We start from the raw sequence: 20,601 nt of genomic DNA on the forward strand, positions 1-20,601 counted from the left end.
CAAAGTAGAGTCACAAAGTGAGCCTTAGTTTCAAACAAGACTAGTGTTTAACACTATGACGGCAAGTTGGAGGGAGTGGAGGGTGGTTGGATGTGGGGCCAGCTAGTCCAATAGGAGAACAAATAAAGGAAAAAACAAAGCAAAGTCAGAGTGCATTACAGCCATGCTCAGACACTCAGACAGTGAACCACCAGAGCAACAAAAGAGCCAGCTTTGGCAAGTGAGGAAAAAAAAAAAATTAAGCCATGGATATACTGCTGAGTAGAATATAGATGATTTAAGAAACAACATTCACAAAATAAATTGAGTTTGAAAAAGTAAAAGTAATTATCACTGGGTGTGTGTGAGCAGCAACTGTTGGAATCTCAACATTTGCACCTCTGCTGTGGGGTCATCTATCCTCAGAAAGATATAAGGGGCAGTTATATTCAGAAATACAAAAGGTGGACAATGTAGATTAAATCCTCTGTGGTGATATATGTAATTATATATTATAATACAAAGTACATTTTCTGGGAAAATCAATTGACAAACTATTCATGAATACAATAAATAGACAGAATTGTCCGTTTCTGGATTATATAACAAGTATGATGACGCAAATAAAAATCTGGCACAAAAAGAAAGCCGTCATGTGCACTCGGATGCAAAACTATTTACAATGACCTGCCAGTCATACAGTATTTAAGCCAAAGGTTGTTCAGTATAAACATTGCGGCACTGTAAATTATCTACCTGTAGACAAAGAGGTGAACTTGAATGCCTCACACAGCAGTGTGTGAGCATTCTTATCTGCAGTGAAATGCGTCTTCAGCATTTATTTACACTTTTTTATTTTTTTATTTGAAATGGCTATAAACCCACAGAGTCATCAGATTTAAAGCAGACATCAGAAATGTAAGATGCCTCTGGTGACTGATCTGTGATCATCAAAGTTGTGGGTCGGCACCAAACAACATCTGCCTCGGTTTGGTTTTAGCTATCAAACCACCGAGACACGGATCAGCTAAAAATTTGCTCCAGGCTTCGCTGACAAATATGAGGCTGACGGTGCGGGAACACTGACGGGGCTTTTTCTGAGCTAGTAATTCAGAGTAATTTCCAGAGGTCAAACTGTTCCTGGATAAGCACTTCTGCCACACTTCTTGCAGCTCTGAAATTTCCAAGAGCTTACGAGCTTCTGTCTGCTTGCAGCCAAAAAGAAGGAAAAGGGCATGAATGTGCAGCACAAAATGGAAAAAAAAAAAAAAAAAAATGCAACCCATGTGCACATAGAAATTAATACATCAAGATCTGTAATGTGAATTATGAAGAGCGCCTACAGACATCAGGCACAAATGTATGACACACTATTAATTACAATCAAAGCATTGCTGCGATTATATGCTGTTAAAAAACCTACATAAAAGATATGCTATCAATCTACTTTATTAGTAACAGAGTGAAATCATGCGTATGATTTACTTCGTGCAACAAGCGCAGGGCGGTAGCAGTCCACAGACTATGTTTCATTATGTGGCAGTCTTGGGGGGGCGGGATCACAAGGAAAACAAACCAGAGCTTGCAGGGCTCCCTCTCATCCTATTTCTGCTGATGCTGCTCCAGCCAGAGGGTGACACATCCCTGGGATTACTGAATAATAATAATAATAATAATAATAATAATAAAAAAAAAAAAAAACAGCTCATCACCATATAAATGAAATGTGGTAGTTATGTTAAAAAAAATTTTTTTTTTTTTTTAAATGTATAGCTACACAAAACACACTAAGCCAGTGGTTGACATTACATATGGCAATTATCTCTTCTCTTCCTTATTTCTTAAGCTGCAAGGGAGAGAAATCCACACAAGACACAAGCTCTTTTCCAGACATTAAAGTCTGAGTTAAAATTTCCATGAGAGACTCAGCCACATCATCCCTTTCTGCATGCCAGCACAAGGCATGTGGACTGGCCTAAGTCGAGCCCTGCTTCTCACTTCCTTTTCTGCCACCTCTTCTAGACAATATGCTTTCCACATGTGAGCAATTGTGCAGTCAGCCATTTGGTTCGCCATGCAAATAAAGGCAGTTCCAGTGCAGGCTGTGCCAGCGTAAACATAAATGTCATCGTACAAACCAATGAAGCCATTCAAAGCATGAAGTAACACACTCTTCCTCACCGCTACCCCTCAGGTGTCGGCAGCCAGACAGAAATTCTTATTTTACACACCGAAACGCACCAGTAAGACTTTCACTTGAGTTTTTAAGCACTTTGTCCAAGCTCCTTTTCCACACTCCTGCTGCAGATAATATCTACTGACAGGAAATCCTACTTATCTGGAAAGACTGAATATCTAACAATATTGAATAAATGGCAGTGACAGTGAACCCAGGGGTGGCATAACAGGGGCATTCCCTTATGAGGTCCCAGTGAGCGAGAATCACTGTCACAAATGCTTTCATGTGAAAATATAATTGAGTTATTCCAACAGTGGAGAGCGCTCACGTGTTTCAACTCACTGAGCTCTGAATTCTCGAGCAAAACTCAGAAAACTGTCTGCACTGCACAGGATTTTTGACATCACCCCGACAAATAACCATCCCATAAACATCTATTCAGGCCACCTGAACCATCGTCGCTGGACATACTCTATGTGGGACAAACTAACTGGGTTGTTAGCCCTTAAGAAATAAGATATAAGAAAAGCAGTGGGTTTTAAAGCTCAACGGGTTAAATAAAAGGTAACATCGTTCCATTATTAAAAGACTGGATAATTTTGGTATGCATTCCTGCACATAATCAGTCGGTTGAGGGAATGCAGAGCTACAAATAGCTCAGCCAATTGTTGTTCCCATAACTGAATAGCTGATGAGAGCAGTTTACAACTGACAGCCCTGGACCTTTCTGACAATAGGGACGGATCAAACGCTGACTATAAGCTCAACCACAAAATACATGTTTTTCAACTGAAGAAGATGCAATTCATTAACAGGCCCAGACAAGTGGTTTTCCACATTTTAGCAAATATATACAAATCAAATATGGTTTACACCATTCATGGGTTATTAACAAAGTTAATACAAGTTATTTGAGCACTTTTGTTGCTTTCAGGAAACCCCACTTAGGCTGAATGTTGTAGGTGATCCACCACCATAAAAATGTAGTTATTTTCATTTGTTACAACCTTGCAGGATATAATTGATCTGTGAGGACCATTTGTCGGAAGAAAAAAATGCTGGTGGAGTCTAGGTTGCTGCAATTACATATACAGTGAACCCTCGCTATAACGCGGTTCACCTTTCACGGTCTCGCTGCTTCACGGATTTGCATCGTGCATTGAAATCACATTACGACTATATGTAACGTAGATATATTTAATGTCCAGTTCTATCTATTTCAATTGTAAAATAAAGGTTACTACTTCATGGATTTCGCCTATCACGGTTTCTATTTGGAACGTAACCCCCGCGAAAAACGAAAGAAAGGGCATTACTAACATGCCCCAATTATCATTGAATTGGGCCATGTTAAAAAGTTACATACAAGCTATAAATGCTTAATTTTGATTTAGCATTAAAGGTCATCATGCTGCACACTCTGTTTTTGATTGAACATGCAGAGCAATAACAAACCGAAGCAGGTTAGTGGGCGAGCATGACCTGACAACAGCAGCTGCCTATTGTAAAATAAAAGCACAGTACACAGTTAACCAGCTTCAACATAGAAACTCAACAATATGGGTTCTATGTGAAGACACAAGCGCTGGAGTCACACTGTAAAACTATTGTAGTGTAAACATACATGTACTTAATATTCAGCCATCACAGCCACAATAACTTGACACAGGCCTCCATGCTGATCGAGAATTCCATAAAAGCCTGACAATCAGTGTCAGCAGCGCCGTCGCCACGTTACAGGTGAGGTTTGTCCATTAAAAGGCAAATGTTTCTGAAACAAGGGCAGGCACTCAATATTGGCAAGACAAGGACTCATTGTACTCTGGCTGCTACTCAAGTTGGGCCGGAGTAGATGAACTGTGCAAAGAAATTAGGAAGCCTGCCAGTAACACGTTTCATCAAATTATTCCGCAGACAGTTGTAGAAGTATTCAGTCACTTTGCTCGAGCAAACGTTTTTCAAGGTAAGTTTCTCTTGATCCGGGTCTTGCTCTATGACTGCTTCCTTACCAAGTCTGAACCCTGACAACTGAATGGAAACCGTGCCACTTTGTGACTGCGGTAAATGGGGCTCATAGTTGGTGATAAACAAACTAAAAAAAAACATAGCAAAGCTTTTCGCACTGGTGATTTTTGTTCCACATGCCGCTTAGCACCGTTATTTAGTTAAAAGGCATAAGCAGTAATCAGTAAATCCTTCAATCAATCAACACTGACGTTGTGGGAGGAAATTTAATATCAAGAGGAACATAAAGTGTTACCTTGCAAAAGGATTTTAGCACATTAAATCGTATTAAATTAATACAGATGCAGTTTGTCATTTGTACTCTGGCTCCCAGCAGTAGTACTTTATGATGAAAACTTTTAAAAATATATATGTATTTCCACAACATTGGTTTGTTTCAGTGACCTACATGAACTGAACTATTTACAGTGTAAATCCCCTCAAAGTAAGAGACATGTAGATGCAGTACACACACAATCACCGTCTACACTACTGGTTTATTGGCCTTGCCGTTTCCTGTAATTACTCTTATTACAGATTTTAAGTCCAAATAACAGATGAAAGAGGGATCAAACACAGAGATGCTAACACACTCTGAGTGTCAAAGTAAGAACAAAGACTATGTCAGGAAGCCTTTAAATATCTCAAATAGAGGCAAAGCCTGAGCAAAACAAGTTCCAACGCATCAATTCAGCCTTTCTAATTTACCAGATGATGAAGAGGCTCCTCTTTAACACTTTGGGACCAAGTGTAAGAGCAGCTAGAATAATCTCGTCAATACTTTCAGAAATAGACAAACAACATTTTTTCTGCTACACCTTGTTGAGATGAAGATGTACAATCTGAACTTATTATTTGATGAAATGATACAAGATATTTATTGTTGCCAAAAGAACAACATGGACAATGCTCAGACCCTTAATGGCACTGAGCTTTGGTATCACAATGTCAGGAATTCTGTCTGTTCAGATTGGCTCTTTCGAAGCCAATCTAGAGCACAATGACTGGGGAGGGGGCCGCCAATCCAGATAAGGCCCTCTTCACTCCAAGCAGGATTTATTTAGAGGGTGAAGATAAGAGCAACAGGGTTGGAAAACAGTGAATAGATATGCAAGACCAGAGCTGAGTGCTGAGGTACAGGCCAAACACCACCATCACACAACACGGGCCAAGCTTCTGAAAAGAAGTATAATCCAGACAGTGCTATACATCAGACAGAAGGCAATGCCAGGTACAGAAACACGGCCAGTAAAAGGCTTGTATTGTGCATTCTGATGGAACCTATTACTCATAGCCGAGCATGCTGGCTGCTTTATGAGTTAAATGTCCTGATTCACAGCCCTCAGAAACATGAGTCTTCAGTCCACATAATTTTGGTTTATGGGTAGAGAGCAGAGCCCACACCCAGCTACCTCAGAGCTGCCTGCCTCGTCTCAACTCTCTCCAGACATGCAGAATGGCTTTGGGACACACAGGGAACTCCAGGCCAGTCAAAGACAAGAGGTTATTTGATTAGCATGGAATTTTATTAAGCTGTGGGTGGAGTTGCATGGTGGCAGAGAGAGCCTGAGCAAAAGGCCTCCATTCATTGATCAGGGAAGATTGCAGTGAGGGGGGGGGGGGGGGGGACTAACAACACCCTTGTGTGTGTGGCTGCCAGTAGGAACAGTCCCCACAGCTTTTTGCCATTAAAAATGCAGAGAGTGTGCTCTTTTAGGTGTGTTTAATAGCCTCTTCCTGCAACATGATGGAAGTTCACAGAGACTAAGCAAGTTTTCTTTTCAAAAGACAGCTATCTGTAGCAGCCTGTACACAAACACTCCAACTTCTGTGGGTGTGGTTTAAGGACCAAAAAAAAAAGGACCCAAAAGGACCCAAAGCAGACAGCTTCCCTGATGTGCTGAGAAAATCATACAACCCGCTCATACATCCCATATCACACCGTCAAGATGCAAGAATAAATCACGAGTATGGGTATATGTACACAACATCTGAATGAGTTGCAGCGAAACTACTGTACACAAAGACCTACAGCTACTGTTCATTCATTGTTAGTTGGAGCGGTATCCTGTCATACCTGCAACCAGAAAACGGAGGTCAGTCCCTGGAAATGAAGGGCAAAGTTTTCCCCACCTTATTAACCCAATTGAATTTTGCTTTAAAAAAAAAAAAAAAAAATCACACCAAACATCGAAGCACAAATTGCTGCAATGAGACACCAAAAGCCAGATCCTTGCGAGAAAAACAAAAAACAAAACCCCGCTAAGCGCTACTGTCACCCGAGCTGCAAATGCTCCTGATATCAACAAACCCCCCCCACCCCCCACAACAACAGCCCCCCTTTGGCATCCACCTCATAGTGAGTCAGTTCCTGGGATCGCTGTGTGTAATAAAAATTTAAAAAAAACAACCTGTGAAGGTGTTGCTTGAGGGGTTTAAGCACGTGGCAGCAGCCGCCTTGTTTTTTCCTCAGAAAGGAGAGTCTCTTCACGGGTGGGGGGGGGGGGGGGAGAGAAGAGGGGTGGGGTGGGGTTTGTCACCCATTTAGACAGGAAGCGACCAGGGCAAAACTCCAGTCAACAGGTGTAGCGATGCAGTTGGGAGGCCTGCGGGTTACAATTACAATACAGGCTCGCAGGAGGCCCATGTCGCTTCCTTTAGATAAGGAAACTTAGACAGAACAGCACACGTGAGCACAGCAGCAGTGACAGCTCAAAGCCATTCATGACACGTTGTGTGCAGCGACTGACAAGAAAAAAAACCAGCTGGTCAGATGATAGTAAACGGTTTGTTGTAACTGTCCTCAAAACCAAAACCTACTTCACAAAAAAAAAAAAAAAAAAAAAAAAAAAAGGAGTGTCTGTATTTGAGGGTTGCCACCTGTCAAAGTGTAATTTAGTAGGTAACTGATGTTTAACTTCTCCTTTGTTGATGCCGGTTATTAAACACCGAAGACAACATGCCAGCAATGTGGGTTTTTTTTTTTTGGATTCCCCTTTATTACACTTGAATGAAGTTTGAACCAGGACTTGATGCAACTGGAGGGAAAGAAAGCTCGGAAACGTCTTTCTCTTTTACTTTTTTTGGGAATACGTTGTTTTTGCAAAAGGTGTTTGGACTTCGATCAATTTGAGAGCCAAACCGGCCCGTCGGCGTCCATGTCAAAAGCGTTTCTTTCACTCGGGACAACCGAGACGAAAGAAGTCCTGCTCCAAGGAGTAGACTGACCCCGAAAGGGTTTGACTTCGCTAAGTTTAAGCCAGCTAACGAGCTAACACAACAACTTACCAGCAGACAATCCGTGTTTATTTCGGACTTCGGGTCCTTCAACATGGCATCGATTTTCTCAAATCGAGCCACCATACTTTCCCCAGCAGACATTTTTGCTTGTCCAAAAACTCAGTCCCGACGTTGAGTTATGAACCAAAAAAAAAAAAAAAACACACAAAAAAAAAACAAAAAAAAAAAAAAAACAGCTCACTCGGCGAGGCTGGCTAGCTAGCTTTAGCAGCCAGCGGTAGCTAGCTAGCCAAACGTCCCTTTCTTCGTGTGAACTTTCCGCCGCGCTTCAAAGAAAACACATCGTTGTCCTTTCACACACGACGGAGGGTTTCAGGGCGCGTTGAACATGCAAAAGCCGCATTTTCGGAGTGGAAAGATGTTGTTTTTTTCTTCTTCTTCTTCTTCTTCTTCTTCCCCCTCCAGTCTTTGAGTGGCAAAAAAACCCGACTTCAGTGGGCAAAGATAAACGCGGCGACCGAGATTAGTCAGCCTCCGTGGGGGATGCCGCTGAGGAGACAGAGCTTAAAAAAATGTTTTCGCTGCATCCAAACAAAAAGGAAATTAAAAACGTAAAATGTGATGTCTATTTTAAAAAATAAATTAAAAAAAAAAGCACAGTTTGTGTGTGTTGGGGGAGAGAGAGGCTAGTCCAGGCCCGTTCCCATATCTGTGCCAGGCCCTTTGCAAAAAAAAAAAAAAAAAAAAAAAGGACAAACGAATCTGACAGCTCAAAAGTAGAAGTGGTGGGAAAAAAAAAAAAAAAAAAAAAACTTCTGCTTCTTCCAAATTTCGACCAGTTTAAAACCGGAGTCGTTTCAACGTTTAACGGCAGGTCCTTCCCGCCGCGTCCCGCGAGCTGTCACTGACCGACGGGCTTGGTCTCCGGTCCCGACTGCTTTATCTCTCCGATTGAAGACGCGTAAATCGGGGTTCGACGCGTGTTAGTTTTCGGAAAACAATCGCAGACGATGCCTGATTTTCTTCCACAGCCTGGCCAACATGTCCGCCTTCCTGTTCAAACACCCCGGAGAAGCGACTTCAAAATGTCAAGTACTGCGCATGCGCCGTTCTGAGGCGCATTCGGAAGCGTTCAGAGGCAACACGTTGCTGCTCCCAAATGTTACGACGTGAACGTCTCATTGAAAACTCTATTCTGCTCTATTGAGTATTGTAAATGAATCAATTAGTTGATTAACAGATAGGTAATCACCTGTATTGGTATTGTGTGGTACTGTATGGTATTTTCAAACGTTTTGGCTCATTTTTAATGAAAGAAAATCGAAAAATTCTCTGATTCAGCTTCTTAAATGTGACTATTTTCTGGTTTCTTTAGTCCTCCTATAGTAAACTGATTATCCTCTGGCTGTAGACTGTTGACATTTTTCACCATTTTCCTATATTTTTTAGACCAAACAGCTGATCAATTAATGGATCAATAATGAAAATAATAGTTATTTGCAGACCTCTTATACTTTTTTTTTTTTTTTTTTAATTTTTTTATTACTGATGCTCTTCCTTATGGACAATAATACTGTGTCATTATATTATAGCCTATTATATTCCATCCTATACTGCATATGCTGTTCTATTCTAGTTATGTCCCATTAGATCATAAAAATCTAAGTTGGACCATAATCACCTTTAATGCTCCAGTTATCATTATCATCATTATCAGTAGATAACACTGACAGTGAAAGCTAATCATACAAACACACACATCATTGAATATGATTGAATATTGGTAATAATAATAATTTTAACATGTAAAGGTTTTAGGGAAACAGCTCCTACAATGTTAACATAACTCACTTGAAACTCTAATGTCCCACAAAGTCTTTAGTAATAGATTTTGTGTAAGATTCAGCCACCACAGGGTAATATTTTTTTTCTTCTGGTAATTAAAGCGTTAATATTCAGGTTATAGATATCCCATAATAACCCCCAGTTGGTTGTTTTCTTTTCTCAGTTTGGTGGTGGATAAGATAAGATTAAATCCCCCTTTTCAGTCTATTTATTGATGCTTTACGTTTCTTATGTGATCAGCTCTCTAAATAAGAAAATGCCAAACAGGAAAGCCAGTTGTTCCCGTTTTTTTTTATATTGGATTTCTGCAAATTCTGCACATTTTAAAGACAATGGTTGTCACAATTTCAAATACTAAAGGATTGCTTGCTTGTTACAATTGCTGTGGAAACTATCATGAATTAAATCTGCTTGTACCTCATGTTACCCAACAGAGGGCGCTGTTCTATCATTTATGGTGAGAGCGCGAACCCACTTGTTTCCAGGAACATGAATAAGGATTGTCTTGCCTCTTATGGCACATTAATAAAGGGCTGATTCAACATGCTGCATTTTTACTACATTAGTTTACACCAGCTGTAGATTCTACACCTACAGTTCAGCCAGTTCACCTTCGTGTATCATTTCTGCCATTCTGCCAACACAGGAACGTATTTTGACTTGAAAACTCACAGTAAGAACATTAGTAGCTGTACTCAAAAAAATTCAATCAGGAAAAGGCTATCTGCAAGTTAAAAACCACCACTGTCTGCACGTAAAAAAGAAAATAACTTTTAACACATTCTTTTATAGTAGCCAAATGTAGCCTCGATGTAACTTGATGCGTAGACATTGTTTGTTTGTCTTTATGCTTTGTATCACCAAACTAATGACTCCTTAATGCGTTAGGCTACTTTTTGTATTCATTTACAGTATTTATTCATATATTAGCTACTTTTGCTTAGTTTGGGAACCATGCTATTTGTTTATCAATTAATTTCCTTATTGATTCCGTGTGGCTTTGTTTGAATATAGCTATTAAATGTTCTGGCTATCCATGCCACAGTGGAGTTATGCTTTTCAAATCCTTGCATAAATTGTAAAAACTAAAAGATCTGCCGTGTAACTCTGTATTCACTTTTAAAGTTAATTTTGGTTATTTGCACGGTTGAATATAGTGATTTTTCAAAATGTGTTTCTGCTTACCTTTTTTTTTTTTTTTTTTTACCGTCCTATGTTTTGTTTTGCCTCCCATAAGAGGCACAAAGTGAACTGAACTTCCGTTGAACTGAAACAAACGGGATTTACAGTATTCTCCTGACGTCACTCGACACGGCTCGTCCACTGTGCGCAGATCAGCTGTGGCCGCGCAGCAGAGCGCCCAGAGCAGCCACGGAGCGGGATACAGGGACGCGAACCCACCCAGAGACCCGATTCTTCACGGACCTGGCCGTGCAACGCGTTTCGGTGTGCACAAGGTAGGCTTGCATGGGACTGCGTTTTCTGCGTCTCCACGTTTAAAAACACCTGTTAAACGTCGAGTGCCGCTATTGCACGTTTATCGTGGTTAACAGAATAACGCTGTTCACGCTGTATCCGGGTGATGGTCGCACCGCAGCCTGTCGGTCAGTCAGCGAGCCTGAAACAGATGCGTAAAGTTTGAATCATCGGTAAATTTACAAATTTTAAATTTCAAGCGACGGCACAGTGCAGGATACTGTGACTGTGACGGGGGCTGTTAAATTACGAAAAATTGTAATCAATTAAAATGCGAAGTGTCATGGAACCTGTTTGAATGTGCCTTTTTACAACGCGTATTTGCATTGCCCTCTTTTGTGTGCTTCATTATTGCGCAAATTAACAAATATGTGATGCTCGGGAGATTAAATAGCCATTCATGCAAAGTAGGCTATTTTTCATCCATAAAGATATTTAATTTTAAAAGAGTAGCCATTTAATCTTTTGGATATTTTAATTCTTCCAATGTGAATTAATCTTGGTTAAGAAAGTCATGTCTGGAACGAGGCCACTAATGCCTGTTGTCTGTTGAGGACTGTTACAGTTGCCTCAGGCTTGGTGTTGAAACAGTCTTCAGCAGCTTAGATAAAGTCATATCAGATAAGGGGGAGCAGGAGATGTATTTGGTGGGTTGTCATTGTAATTACAAGCAAACCAGTCAGTCTTGACCACATCTAATCTGCTATTCCTCACGTTTCATGACCCAAAGGTTGCATTCCTTGTATCTGCACTGAGCTCTTCTGTACTTCCAAAATGTCATTAGAGCTAATGAGTATTGCATTCACATCATAGCAGCTGAGATGTTCTTTTTAACAGATGCAAAGAGGCAGTCAATAGAAAACTAATCTCAAATACTGGGTTGCTGCTTTTTTGTTTTAGGGGAAATTCTAACCTTGGCCCATAAATTCACATGTTGTGGCTTTAAACGTTCAGTAGGACTTGTGCGAATTGTGAGTTAGCTGGGTGGCCTGTCTCACCTAAAGCACGCGCAGCCCTGTCAGAGAGGGCAAGGGCTGGAGGGGTCAGGGGGCTCTGAACGCTGACCATCTGGCCCTTGGGGGGCTGGTTTCCTCACTGGCTGCCTTTGTTCCCAGCTAACAATTGGGACTTAATCTGGGAGGAGATAAGTAAGGCCCCGTGAGACCACTCCTGGACTCGGGCAGGTTTCTCTCTTCAGCCTTGAAGGAGACGTCTCTTTCCCATGTTGCTTTGTGAAGGTCTTGAGTTGGTCATGGTTTGGTGCTGGTGATTTTCTTTGAGTGACTGCTGCATCTGAATGTTTTAACTCCTAAACACAAGTGACACATCGGTCCTGGAAATTTTGTAATTGAATTGGATAGATTTTAAAACTGAAAACTGTGATTAAAATGTATCCAGCCCTCATTATCCCCCTTCCCAGTCTTTTTTTTTTTTTTTTTTTTAAACATCTATTATTCATTCTGATTGATGAGTTCCCGCATGTTTGGAGTTGCAGCATGATTCAGGTACCCTCGTTTTTCAATTTAAAAAAAAGCACCTTCAGCGATTCAAAACAAAACAATAAGTAATAACTAAATAACTAATAAGTTTAAAAAAATTCCCTCGGGGATTAATAAAGTAAATACCGACCTACCTACCTATCTACCTACCTAAGTAGTTAGTTGTGGCTCATTTCCATTTATCCTCAAAAGATGACTTATTTGAAATAATAACATCTTTTTATAATGCTCAAATAGTATTTTGTCAACCCTTTATGTTGTTGTGTTTTTGGCCCCACTTCTGCCTGCCAGTTGTTTTATTGTGTAGAAGCCCTGCTGTGAGGCAAAGAGGTTTTCCAAACATGCAACATGACATTTCTCTCATTAAAAAGCTCAGTCAACCAGTGGATAGATGACTCTTTCACATGCATTTGTACATAAGGTAATTGTCACCAGAGTAACCGATTGATTTATTTTTTCTCTGTATTCTCTCACTATAAGTTTGAGCACATCAGGACTCTGCTCTTGCTCTTTCTGCTCAGATGGCCCTCTGCCTTTGTTTTATTTCCTGGGGAAAGATAGAAGATGGCCTTTTTTTTTTTGGAAGCCAACATCTTTCTAATTATTGCTTTCTGTTGTGACAAACCAGCGTGTGATAGATCACTGAGATCTGTATTTAGTGTCAAAACAAAAAGGCATACATAGCTATTGATTACCAATTCAGTAACACAGTAACACAGAGGTTTCAGTTTCTACTGTGGCTTCGGCCAGCTCCAAGAACCATATCATTTTAGATAATTAATCCATCAGGTAAAATCTTTTAACATAAAACAACTTCGCAGCTCATGGTGATACGGATTTAGATCACAAAAACACCACAGGGACTTGTCAGCAGTGCAGACAGATGCCTCTGTTGATCCTTTCAGAGGAACTTCTTAGTGATTGTGGGCTTTTCTGAACACGAGTGCAGATGGTACAAAAGACAAAATCCCAACTATAGAGATCAGTGCTATTGTTTCACACTTTTTGAGCGCAGTGTGACAGGACCCAGTTAACAGGTGGTCCTCAAAATAGGCGCCATTCATCAAAATAGCTGAGGCAGTAGTCAGGAACCTCTTTTCAGTTTTTTCCTTATGGCCAATGTTGTTGACACAATTCTGTCTTTAAAACTCATTCTGTGATCTGAACATAGCAAATTAAATACCAGTGGTAGAACAAGTGTTTTTTTTTTAAAAGCTGCAACCCCCTGTACAAAAATACTCCATTGCAAGTAAAGTCCTGCATTCAAAATCTACTTACTCAAATAAAAGTCTGTAAGTTTTATCAGTAAAATGCCCAAAAATCTTAAAAAAATAAAGGTATTCATGAAATAAAACTTGGCCTCTTCAGAGTGTATTTGTTTTTTTAATAATCCTATTATTCATTATTATGTATTTGTATTAACATCTGAGCAGCATGTTAAGGGTGTAGTTATCAGGGGTTCAAGATAACTGTCATCACATTACATCATATTTTATAAATACAAGATCATATTTTGTGTATAAAATATTAACCTGTACAGTAACTGTAAATTTAGTGGAGTAAAAAGTTAGAAGTAAAACAAAAAAGTAGCATTAAATGTAAATATTCAATAAAATACCTCAACATTTTTTAAATTTAACTCAGTATTTAAGTAAAAAAAAAATACCACAAAGGTCCGTTTTCATACAAAACTGGATTAAACTGTATGTTTATTTCATATGTATATAAATCACAGAAATCCTGGATTTCTCCAGTGTCAAAGATATTTTATGACTCCTAGTGGGACATATTTAGTGCTTTAGCAGTTACTGAGTCTAATGAGAGGCATTTAATTAAGTTATGTAGGCGCAATCAGACCAGAACAATCAATAGTAATTTTCAACAGTACATTAAAATTAAAAAGAGCATCTCAGCACTGACGTGTGCAGCCAAATGCATTCCACATGGATGCTTGTAAACTTTTAACCTGTCCTTTTTTACTGAGGACCAAGAATGCCAGGAACATTTTCTCTAATTAAATGAAAGAAAATATTCACAGACTGTATGGGCAATGTCATGTTTATACTTCTTTTACTTGGAATCACATCTGTACGCTGTTGAATAACGTTTGATTACTTACAAGCAGTAGTCCGAATACCTCACTATAAACTGAGTGTGTATATCTTGCTTCTTGCTATTTGGTTGACATAATTTCTACAGAACCATGGAAAATGGCCATTTTCTTTTCCTTTTATGTGACCAAATCTGTCTTCAGAAATGCAGCATGAAAGCAGAGGGAGGGAAAGCACAGATAATGTCTGAAGAGGAGTAGAGAGACTACAGTGGAGAAGAGATGGGAGGTTAAAACAGAGGTGGGAGTGATGAAGAGCAAAACAAGGCAGCTGGATGCAGACAGCAAGTCAACACAAGACAACACTTTTTTTAATCCAAACTTCACACTTGTTTCTGGTAGGATTAGTAAATGAACATAAGGGTGGAGTGTGCGCAGGGTCAAGCGAAATGTGAGTCCAACTGTAAGTACTGTATGAAGGTGTATGACACACTCGACAATTGGATCATTAAAGCCAATCTCACAAAAGCCTGAGCCCCTCCCCCAGCTGAAAGGAGATGTCAAAGGTCTGCGACCTCTCCCATTTATGTGCATTGATCTCTCTGATGGGGGAGGGGCCTCCTCCTCAAAGCCCTCCACCATCAGCTGTTATATCTTAGTTTCACCTGCAGGAAGTGGACAAATTATTATATTTCATTTGCTGTAACTGTTCCAATGTCACACTGCATAGAAACTGTAGAAAGTGTATTGTGTATTTATTTACATGGCAAGTATTCCAGTATACAGACTACATTTATTTGACCTGAAGAATTTTTAAGCAAATATGTCAAAAGTTTACTGGCTCCAGCATCTCAAATGTTATTTAATTCTTGGGTTTTAGACTGTTTTGGACCATTTTTGGAAATGTTATTATCGGAGTAACTGATTAATTGAGAAGTATTCCGTTTTTTGCTCCCTCTATTGGCTGTAATATTCCAATTTAGTACACATTTCCTCTATCAATCAGTTTAGTAGACACGAATGAGTGAATAATATTTATATAGAAGCATTTTAAAGGAATTTTGGATAGTGTTTTAAGTATGCATTTGAACAAATAACACAGCAATAAACCTTTCAAGAAGGACATCAAATTAAGAGTGCATTTTAACCTAAGGCTGAGCTTGCATGAACACACTTGTTGCTGCGCATTAACTACTTATACCAGTACAAATCACTCTCGACTAAATGTGTCTGACCATGAAATTGTGCTGTTGGTTGAGTCTGCTTCACACCTCTGTGTTTACGGCCTGCTCGGGAATGACGGGGCAAGGGAAAGCCTCTAAGGATGAAATTCCTCTCAGCTAAAACATGCCTTTCTTTCTCACAGTCCAAGAATGTGGCTTTTAGTGATGGATGAAAGGAACTTACAGTCAGGAAGGTAGGACAGGCGATACGTAGGAGTACAGCCAAAAAGCATGGCTGTAACATCCTGCTCTTTGTTGCAGGGGGAGGCTTGAGATGCTAATTTGGTGTGTGTGTGTGTGTGTGTGTGTGTGTGTGTGTGTGTGTGTGTGTGTGTGTGTGTGTGTGTGTGTGTGTGTGTGTGTGTGTGTGTGTGTGTGTGTGTGTGTGTGTGTGTGTGTGTGTACATTCATGCATGAGTGGAACACGACCCCAGTAGATGGCACTTCCTCCTGTCCTGTTATCTGTGAGTCTGACATGCAGGGCAGGTTCTTATCTGTCACTGCTCGATGTCTTGGTTGACTAGCTGAATGACTCAATGAACCTAAATCCCTAGTCTATTGGAGCCCTGTGTCTCTACAGCACAATTAATGCTTATTCTTTTTTACACACCTCTTTTTGTGCCACTGATACCAAATAATTTTCAAAGGCCTACAAATGCAAAGCTAAAATAGTCGTAAGGAGGTTAAAAGATTTAAATTTGTACCTCCACTGCACCCTATTTCTCTGCACCAGATCAAAGCTGAAATAGCTGCCTGACAGAAATGAATGGAGCCTTTCTGGTTGTGCCCCCAAGTCGTCCATCAGGAAGCGTGTCCACAGCAAAGTCAAAGGGTCACCATAAGGCGCGACATACATGTGTTTGCGGGGGAATGTTGGCATGTCAAGGTGAAGGAGGAATTTCAGCCTTTTGTTCCCTGAGTCAAACTCTTAATGATAAACAAATGACGTTGCATGTTGCATCACATCACAGCAGGATCGTTGCGTGACGCAGACTCATGTCGACGGTCTTCCTTTTTTTAGATCAATGTCTTGGATTCTCGTGGGCTATTACACCGTTAAGAACTCGTGAAGAGCATGAAGTGTGCGTGTAGAGCACTCAGTAATAATATACTCTCATTCTTGCTATTGAAACCCGGAAAGCATCCGGCTGAGAATCCCGTTTTGCACAGCACTGTTATGGAACAGCGTGTTCTCACAGGGTGTACTGCTGTATTTCCCCCCTCGTGCACTCCAGTGGAACAGTACCTGCAGCCAGAAATGTCGGCCTGCAGCTTACATGTTATTTTTACAGGGTACAATGTGTCCTGTGCCACAGACTGGCTCTTCGCACAATAGGGGTTAATGGTTATAAATCTGTGTTGTTTTTTTTTAGGTTGAATTCTATTGTTCCATTCTTTTTGCCTTCGTTTCTAAAATTGTTTGATTACCATTGTAGTTAGACACACTGATGATCATCTCGATTTATTATTTGATTTATTTTTTAGATTTTTTTATTTTTTATTCTGTACCAGCTGTAATAGCGCTTCTCAACGTTTATAGGAGGGCTCTGTTTTTGATTGTAAGTCTTATTTAATGTGTTAGACAACTGTAGTGGGACACAGAGAGAGTACACAGGTGAAACATTGTGCAAAACATAACCAAATATTAATTATTATATCAGCCTTGTTCAATTTTAGACTTATCACATATAGCAATATGTGATGATGCATGTTTTTTGTCGTGTTTCTTTTGATTGGTGTTTCATTAGAGGAATAATATGATTAGTTGGTTAATCAATAGCTGCTGGAGATATACATTTATAGTTAATATTAGTCATTTATCATGAAAAATTACAAATACTGATTTTTGTTTTTGTTTTTTTGCTTTGAGTAATTTTTTGTTAGTCAGATAGAACAAGACTTGTTTTTATTGTTTTATGGACATCTAAAAGAAATATTCATCACAAAAACTATTTCTGTATCCACCAGTGATAAAACATTAAACGTCCTGCAGTGTTGTGTGTTTAGTATTATTGATGTGAAAGGATCGAATGTGTGCCAACAACAGCTGGAAGCTCTCAGGCTTGAAGCCAGATTTCGCACTTCATCACAGCAGCAGCAATGCCTTTTGCCCACATACAGTATGTTGTTCCAAAATCTCCCTTTCTGCACAGATGCACAAACAGGACATTCACTCTCAAACAAGCTCTCCCTCTTTGTATTGAAACACAAGGTCAATGTGTGTTGATGCTGCCAGGATTATGGGGGAGAGAGATGACTGTAGCAGCAGGCTTTCATAGGCTGTCACAGCTTGTCCAAGGCTACGGTGACCAAGACCCAGCCCTGAGCTGCGAGGACTCAACGTTCCCATGTGGCAGTGGAGGTCATTCTCCCTCTCTTTGTATCTCTCTCACCCTCTCTTCTCTGTTCTGTGTGCAAGTTTTCAACTCAAGTACAACCAGAAATAAAATAGCCAAACGTTAAATAGAAAAGTATTGACGATAAGGAAGGCTTTTTTGATTTTCTAACTAGATCTGTGTGTTAATTTTACCAGCAGGAAAAGGCAAAATATTGTGTCTTAACTTTTCCTGACTGCAGCAAACCTACAGAATCTCACCTACATGTTTTGATATGAAAATTACAAAATACCTAGGCACATATTTACCTGCATCGAGCTCTCTGTATGTCTTTGTCGAGGTGGGTACTGAACTGTACTTGTCATTTGGTACCAAATTTCCATACCTATGCTACATCCACAATAACACTATTTTTTGGTTTTAAAACACAACTTTTGATGAGTAACTCTCATCCGTGTCAGTGAACCACACCATACCTTCTACTTAGACAGTCTGCCTGCATAGATAAAATCACTCAGATTTAACTCAGGAAAGTAAATCTTAGCATAGGACGCCTTATTTTACTGTTTAAAATTTTTGGCCGGCTTCCGCGTGCTGTATGCAGCTGGAAGACTAGCATCTACTGATAGCATGTGAGGCGTTTAGGACACATCGTAAATTGTAGCGTCTAGTGATAGATTCCATTCAAGGCGTTTTGGAAATGTTGGTAAATTGGAGGATCGAGCGAAAGCTTACTTGTGAGGCATTTTAGGGACATCTGTTAATTGTAGCCACGTAAAGCAACTTGAGTTCCATTCTCCTTCTCTAAACTGCATGAAAACGAAATACTTTTATCGTAATGTGTCATGTTATTTTGTTTTTCTTACACTGGAATTATGGAAATTAGTAAAAAAAGAAAAGTATCATTCAGAAACCGGTATCAAAGTTAAGGCACTGGTACTGGTATTGAAAAGTTTTAAAAGATACCCAGCCCTGTTGCCCACATAAGAGCTGCAGGGTTTGCTTAAACAATACTTGGCTATGCTTGTAATATTGTAGTACACTTGGGCTTAGTTTTTTCAGTTTTTGAGAATATTTACATCTATTAATTATACTGAACAGGCTGTTTTAATGAAGGTGACTGTAGGACATTTAAAGTCAAAACATTTTTGTCTTATTCTGTCACATGGCACCTGAGGGCTTTATATACCACCGTCTCTGCCTAGTGCACCACATTGTCCAAAGGGCCCTCTCTAACTGTCACATCTGCTAGTTGGTAAAGTATCCCATCTCTCGGAGGGATCAGTGCAGGATGAAGTGGCAACAGCCCTGAATAGGTTTACTGTCACTCTTTCTCATCAGCGAGGTTTGTGTGTGGGGTCAAACCCAGAACAAAGGATGACTCTGCTTCCATTGTCCCATTAAGATAAAAAAAAGAGTCCTGCTGATGCTGTGGCTCTCGCTGAAGTAAGGAGGACTGATGGGATTTAAGTGTGGGTCCTGTCACCGAGGGCAACCTGGTGCTTATTAATCTGGACTGTGGGGGGTAATCGAGGAGATGTGACCAGAGAGTGAGGGGGGTGTCGGGGGTGGGGTGCTGCTGATGCAGCAGTGGCGCCTGAGGTCAGGAAGAGGGGCGTGATGGATACAGCTGATCGCTCTGTAAGGAAGTTTAGAGGGAAGGAGGAGGAGGCTCCTTCGTCAGGACCATAAGAAGCCTCTTTGTCGCGCTGTCAGTCAAATGGATTCAAGGTGGCTTAGACCTTTTTCAGAGAGGAAAAGAAAGGAGAGGTTCCATTGTGGAAGGTGGATCTCTCTGGACGCCTGATGAACACAACAGGCCTCTTTGTTATGTTCTCTCTGTGAGTGCTTGGTACTCCTGCGTGGTAAAATTAAGTTACTGTGCCAGATGTGTGAACTATTCAGGGAGGAAAGTTGAGAGTAGGACTTTCCTTTGTTAAAATTTAGTGAAACCAGGGTTCACGATTATTTTCATTATCCATTAATGTCAGTTAGTAAGTCTATAGTCAGTCAGGACATTGTGAAAAAAACATCTATTGCTGTTTTCAAATTTTGTCTTGTTTTGCAATAAAAAAAAAAGTTAAAAAAAAAACACAAATGCATTAATTTTGCCATGACATAAGAAAGAAAAGCAGAAACTACTCACATTTGAAAAGTTGAAAGTAGGTGTTCTTTTGTTGTTTTCTTTTTAAATTAAGTGACTTATCGATTTTTAAAGACGATAGATATTAAATCAGTTATAGTTTGCTTCTTTTTCTGCTGTAAATCAATAACAACAAAAAACTGGCAAATATTGAAAGCTGAATTATTGATAAGATTCATACTTGATACAACATTTCCTCATTTCAGAATTTTGGTCATGCTGCATTATATTTAATTTAGAAAAGTGTTTGTACAATGTATTATTTACAGGTAGGCATATACTTTATTATGTACTGAAGTCAAATTTGCATTAGTTTAAATGCGGCTTTTGTTTAAAGGAAATTAAAACTCCACGTTTAAGATGAGTTGTACCAAATATTTTGAAAAAGTCTATTTCATTTGCTGATGAATATAGTAATATGTGATTGAGCTCCAAAAATGCTATAAGTGGACCTTAAGTTTAGAATTTTTTGCCACACATATTTTGGTATTTGAAACATTGCTATCATGTTATTGCTGGTATCACAATCTAGAACTGGGCCCATCCGATTTTTATAGCCTTTGCAGTGATCATCTCTAAAGTCTCCGATTAGTATCATATTCTCTGCGCCTCCATTTGAGTGACATA

The 20,601-nt window shown here is 39.8% G+C and overlaps 2 protein-coding genes across 7 annotated transcripts in view; one reads left to right on the plus strand and one right to left on the minus strand.

The window, feature by feature from the left end:
* rock1 (Rho-associated, coiled-coil containing protein kinase 1) overlaps window positions 1-8,469 on the minus strand; it is a 29,541-nt gene extending 21,072 nt beyond the window's left edge. Inside the window, exon 1 of one of the 3 annotated variants that reach the window (XM_069692229.1) lies at window positions 7,451-7,584. In XM_069692229.1, the coding sequence (XP_069548330.1) occupies window positions 7,451-7,543 (93 nt within the window). In that variant the 5' untranslated portion in view covers window positions 7,544-7,584. Of the gene's footprint in view, window positions 1-7,450 lie in introns of all 3 variants that reach the window. The other 2 variants (XM_069692228.1, XM_069692230.1) reach the window with 2 other exon arrangements.
* A 2,176-nt stretch (window positions 8,470-10,645) lies between these two features.
* Window positions 10,646-20,601, plus strand: part of greb1l (GREB1 like retinoic acid receptor coactivator) — a 42,718-nt gene continuing 32,762 nt past the window's right edge. For all 4 annotated transcript variants that reach the window (XM_069692251.1, XM_069692252.1, XM_069692253.1 and 1 more), the window contains exon 1: window positions 10,646-10,704. The gene's annotated coding sequence lies outside the window, so the exon portion shown is untranslated. The remainder of the gene's footprint in view (window positions 10,705-20,601) is intronic.

This window comes from Brachyistius frenatus, unplaced genomic scaffold, assembly GCF_029030835.1.
Source record: "Brachyistius frenatus isolate BFR_SWC_R1_liver_20210118 unplaced genomic scaffold, ASM2903083v1 Contig_12, whole genome shotgun sequence".
Taxonomy (NCBI): domain Eukaryota; kingdom Metazoa; phylum Chordata; class Actinopteri; family Embiotocidae; genus Brachyistius; species Brachyistius frenatus.